The sequence below is a fragment of the Anastrepha ludens genome, chromosome 5 (assembly GCF_028408465.1).
Source record: "Anastrepha ludens isolate Willacy chromosome 5, idAnaLude1.1, whole genome shotgun sequence".
Classification (NCBI taxonomy): domain Eukaryota; kingdom Metazoa; phylum Arthropoda; class Insecta; order Diptera; family Tephritidae; genus Anastrepha; species Anastrepha ludens.
In genome coordinates, this window is record NC_071501.1 from 67086447 (window position 1) to 67092550 (window position 6104).

Genomic DNA, 6104 nt, shown 5'->3' on the forward strand with positions numbered 1-6104 from the left:
TGCAATTCTGTTGTCATCCATTCAACGTACGTGTCCTAACTATCAAAGCGCACTATGTTTTGTCCATTTATCAGCTCTTCAATCTTATTGTCATATTTTATTCTATAAGACGCATCAAGTTCTCATACAGGACCAAAAGTTCCATTCAACCCTATTGAGCTTATAAGGGCTGACCAGGCTATAACTTACACGTCCATGGCAAGAAGTTGTTTTTAAACTATTTGAGGTTTTCTTAACAGCTTTTTTTTGCAGCCTACAGTCTGTCGTTTATTCAAATAAGCAGATCTGCTGTAGTACTTAAATTAACTCGCAGGTACTTGAAGGTTTCGGCATAAGCGAGGTCCGGCTTTCAGGTTAGCGCAACGAAGATTGCTTCGCGATCTACCCAAGTTTTTAGTTGTCTTTGTTAATTAGATTTAACGTGGTATCTGCAAGCACAAGGTGGTTTCTTGCGATGATAGCAAGATCGTCAGCACTGCCATAGTTTAATAACAAGTTTCAAACCTAAATGTGTGTCACGTTGCTTTACACCCGTGAAATCATTAACCCGGGAAGTCCCATAACTTTTTTTGTTTTGGATTTTTGTGAAATGTTGTATACTTATGTACTTCGATCTCCTGAGCACGAAAATGAAGCCCATTTTCATTTTCCTCGCCTCGATTTTCCGGAAAATTCGGAAAACTAGCGTTACCATATGGTAATCGTGGGACCTCTAGACAACATTGTTATCTTTCCATTTCACCAAACAAATACCAGTGCTTTTCATTTCAATTGATTCAGAGTAACCTCTTTCCATTGACTTTACGTCTTTTTTAGGGGACACTAGGGGACAGCTTGCTGGAATTCTGTTTTCTCGGATTGTCCCAGTACCATTATATCCGCATAACTTGAGATATGCCAACAGAGGATAACTAATAAACAGGTTATCGAAATAAAACTGGAATGACAGCGATTTCAATTCATCAGGAAAATCGTCGATCATGCTGACTAAAGGAGCGGCGCATTTTCTAAACTTTGCTTCGTACTCCAAATTCGATCGAGGATTCTTCCCCTGGTAAATTTCAAAATTTACCAAATAACCAGATGGAGTACATAGGGACCAGACTTTATATCCAAATCGTAATGGTTTGCCCTTTATAAATTGCTTGCATCCATGTTTACCAAAATAGGATATCTCGCTTTCGTCGAAAGAAAGATTTTGTTCCGGATGGAAATTTTCTATCATTTTTGCTTTCAAATGATCCGTAAGAGGACGCAGTTTCCACATTTTGTCAGGATTTGGGGCGTCTTTTGAAGAAGCCTTGGAATTTTCTTCGAAGTGGAGATTTTGCTAAATCTCTTGAAAACGATTCCGACGCATGGTGTTACTGACAAGGTTGTTCCGAATGTCTTCATCCTGACTCCACAAATGTTTGTAATTGGAGTGATAATTGTAGCCAGTGACGATCAATATGCCTATGAATGCTCTAAGTTCGCTGACTATTATATTTGGGTTCGGTCTATTCTGTTCCACCGAATATAACGCACTGTGTTCGCAAATATGTTCCAATAATGTGTCATCAAAACATTTTTCAAACTGTTCGTGTGACAGTGAATGGCGACAATCTGCGTAATTTGCGCTTGGAAAAATTGGAATTAGAGATGACGATTTCTTCTTGACCCATTCAAATACAGTTTCCTTGTTTCCTGATGGCAATGCAACGTTTGAAGGTTTCGGTTCAATTGTACGTAAGCGCTTCCTCATTGAGGATTCTGAACGATTAGCCGTTGTTTCTTCACCTTCCATCTCATTATAAGTGTCTTCAACCTCAATAACAGGCAAATCTCCTGGATTTGGTGCTGAAAAATGTAGAGTTTATAAGATTAAAATGATGGTATGCTTATACCGTATCTAAACATGCCTCCCATATCCTCCTCTTCATGGAAACCTTGCATACGTCGCCCACTAGCCATAACAACTTCGCAGCCACCTCTTAGCTGAGCCGGGGAAACATTATCTGGAATGCCCGCACAATCATCTTCAGCGTCATCTTCGCCAGATTCGTTGCCATCCACAGGAGGCTCGATATAAAGAGTGGTTGGAATATCACACAGTTGATTTTGATCTTCTGCTTCATCGAGTTCTTGAATGAAATCAAGCATTTCTTGCAACGATAAACCGCTGTAATTCACAAAATATCAATAAATATGATCAAAAATCTCAAAAAAAACTACACCAAACGTAACTAAAACCCTGTACCCTAGACGTCCCACGGTTACCATATGGTAACGCCTTGAGTAAAATACAAAAAAGTTACACAAAAAATCAAATTTCAAACAAACATAAACTTGCATTTACTAGTTTATTTCATTAGCTACAAACTGATGCAATTTTTTTGGAAATATATCAAAAAAGCAAAAAGTTATTCATATACTTACCGACATGCCATGTTAAAAAATCACAATAATTCACTTTTTTTTTCACCTGAGTTTGACGTCTTATAGCTTTGCTAGCTGCACTAAAAATAACAAAAAACTTATGTTTTTCCGTGAGCTGCATTTATTCTGCGTGAAATACAGTTATTCTTTTTTGTTTTTGTTATTTAGTTCAGACATAATACGTAAAATTGCAACGGCATGTTTGCATTACCATATGGTAATCGTGGGAAGATTCGGGTTAAATATATATAAATATAAAATAAATTAAAAAGTAATACTACTTCATGTCGATTGAAATTTTTTACATAATTTTGGACACATATGAAAATATAATAATGATGGTCAGCTGCGTTTATAGCGGTGGAAAGACCGTCAGCCGAAGCATTGAAAATTCCGCGCACCGCCGAGATGTATGACAGCAATGATACTGTGCTGCAGCCTTAAGAAAAAACTGTTTCACATCACGTCCGTTTTTAATGGATCAAACTTGCTTAAAGTATAGATAAGCGCAAAAGCATAAGTTCCAGCGACAGCGCACAATTATGAAAAGGAGATAATTAGGTAAATCTTCATTCTGAGAAGTACAAATACAAACTTTCACATCTGTTTACCTACTAAAACCAAATCGTGGGTTCACTTATTGTTACACACAGTACCGTTGCCCCTAAATGTATGCAAAGTCAAGCTGGTCTGCTTAATTCACTTAAGGCTGCCGTAAGGCGCCTTGTTGGCTTTTATGACTTGTCGTTTGTTCAACGCGAAAAAGGGAAACGAAAAAACATGCCAAACAAGCTAACTAAATGTTTTTTTTTTTCTTTTGTTTTGAAAAACATGTTCTAGGCAACGACACAAATATATTTAACAAACAAAGCAACATTTTTATCTACACGCTACTGCTTAGAAATATGTAAATACAGTATACGCTAGCTTCATTGCAAGTTGTTGTGAGAATCAAAAATCATGAAGCAACCGTAGTTTGGAGATATTCTCTGTTTGTTTTTGTTTTGTATGTTTCGTACATCTTTAACTAAACGCAGGTGCGCTCATTAAAACCGAAGTGTGATGTGTGTGTAATGGAAGGAATTTAGTCGAATGTATTTACATTTCAATGAAAGCGTAAGTGAAATTTGAAGTTAGCTATGCTGCGGCGACGGCAGTGGTTGAAGGTGCGATGCAATGAACTGAGGCGGTGTTTAGCGAAGCGTGTGCGCAATTAACCGTTAAATGATTTCAATTTGTACAAGTATTTAGTTGTATTTAATTTCAGCGGCTGTGCTTCATATTCCACGCCAGCAGCTCTAACAAACCTAATCTCCTGCTATCGGTTGTGGGTAACTTTCAAAGCGCTGCTCATTTGGGCGGCATAATGAAGCCACCATACACTGCCTAATTAGCATTTGGCAGAATTGAATTTTTTGCTGTTGCTTACACCGCTTGTAATGTAAAAATTAATTTGTATTTCGCTGTTGGGTGTTGTGCTCTTGATCTTGTTTACGTGTTGGGTTTTTTTGTGAACGCCTTCTGGATGGGAGTCATCCGGTGTATATTTATATAAAGGACGCAGCATATAATTCAGTAGGAGTATTGTGGAAGTGATACCAACACTAAATTTAGTTAAGTGAATATACAGTTTCGCACATTCCACTTTATACAGCTAATAGGCATATTTATAGGGCGTAAGTGTGTCCAGCTGCTTTAAGGTAGTAGTCTGGTAACTTATTTTGAAAATTTTGAATTTCGGTTTTTTACATATTTTAAAAGTGCGATATATTGGTAATATACTAATTTTAGACCGAAATTCGAAATATTGACGAAATTATAGCGCATACATGAGAGCAGCTCGTACTTGCGCGCGCCAAGCCGCTAAAACTTTAAACGCGTTTTTCTCAAAACAACGTTATTCCGGATGGCCGTCGTGAAAACAAATTTTCTATCTAACGGATTGAGCTGCAATTTAGATATGTTTTTCTACACATCAATAGTTCTGGCGGGTAATAGATTTAATTTATTTCGACCCTAACTTTCCATTTTTTAGTCCGATTTCCACTTTAAAAAAAGGCAATTTTCTTACGAAGTAAGAATTGTTATTATGTTATTGTTAATATGTTATTTTTTGTCAAAATCATTTGATCTTACTACCCGCCAGAACGACAAGCACACTGAATAATAAGCAATTTGTGTTTTCTATTTCAGATGACCACAAGTGACGAAATCACGCCGGCCAGCCACTGTGCCTCTTTTTTTTGCCGCTTGCTGCAGTGTACAAAAATAGTATCAAAGCATTAAAAAACAAAAAAATTTTTTTTGTACACCTTCTGATACCTTTAATAACATATATGAAAATCAAACCGATTGAATTTTATTTTCCCTTCCAAAAATTGTCCCAAGCATGGCCTCAAAAAACGTGTAAGTTCCCAGACTATTACCTTAACAATTACAATTATGAGAGGATTAAGCGCTGCGACCTGAAAGTTTTACTGTGCCTTTTGATGGATTCTGAGTATAAAAAATAACAGAAAAAAATTAAGAAAAGGCGTGCCTTGTAAACATGGCAATTTTGTTTTCTCTTTTGTGAGTTTATTAAGAAACTTTGTATCTCATAGAATATCAGCAAAACTTACCTTAATTACAAATGAAAAAAATATAAATTCTGAAAAATATATTAGATTCGAAAAAAATAAAAAAAAAATATTCTAACATTATCAATATCAGATTATATTTAAAAGTAGCGTAGCAAATTCAGTATTGAAGTTATCCCCATAAGTAACACAAATTACCTAAGTTTGGCTGTAGACCTTAATTTTTAATTTTTCCTATCAGAATGGTACAATCTATCAAATCCAAAATTATATAAAAAAAAATAAAAATTGAGTAGGAATTTTCAAGCTTTCAAAGGCTTTAACGACGGTTCCAAACGAGTAGGAGTTTGTGCAGTCTCAGATTTCTTTGATTTGCTTAAAGTTTTGACACCAAGAAATGCATAAAAAATACAAAAATCGGTTAAACGGTCAAATGAGCCTAAACCATCATCAGTGCCAAGTTGCCCTTGCCAAATTCTTGCAGTCAAACTTCTACAAATCCCTCAATTTTCCTCTGATTTGCTTGAAATTCTGCTTTTCAAATATGTAAAAAATATGAAAAAAAAATCGGTCAAATGAGCCTAAGCCCTCACCAGTGCCAAGTTGTGCTTGCTGAATTCTTTCTGTCAAGCTTCTATAACTCCCTCAGTTTTCCTCTGTTGTGTTTCTACGCGAAATATAGTTGTATATTTTTTCAACTAGTGCTCCCTAGTAAAATGCTTTCTACGGCGGCCTTCACCTCGCTTTTACCCAACAATCTTCAGACCCGTAACTCGTTTTTTCAAACAAGGACTACTAACCGGAATCTAGATCCAATCTGGACTTCTAAGGCAGCCCTCCCAATTCATTATCTTGCAGGAAATGCACTTTTTGCGCCTAATTCACGTGTCTCATCGAGAACATTAGCGTACTGCCGGTTGTTGGCAAGTTACCAGTTAGTAAAATTCCTTCATTATCACAGAATATGGTAGCCATAATCTTCCTCGTCAACTTTTCGCCAAAATCGCTCAACATAAATACAAATAAACCGTACACTTTCCAGCTTGCCAGTACTACCATCACTGGGCGACCTGGGCAGGAGTCGTCTGCATAGGCCTCTATTCGCTG

At 36.7% G+C, this 6104-nt stretch overlaps 1 protein-coding gene across 1 annotated transcript; it reads right to left on the reverse strand.

The window, feature by feature from the left end:
• Positions 1-1330: 1330 nt before the first annotated feature.
• LOC128864742 (piggyBac transposable element-derived protein 3-like) lies at positions 1331-2262 on the reverse strand. The gene is made up of 3 exons (XM_054104497.1): positions 2240-2262; positions 1887-2161; positions 1331-1839 (listed from the first exon to the last, which is right to left on the reverse strand). Exons 1-3 carry the CDS (start codon positions 2260-2262, stop codon positions 1331-1333), a joined length of 807 nt encoding a protein of 268 aa, XP_053960472.1.
• Positions 2263-6104: the final 3842 nt, after the last annotated feature.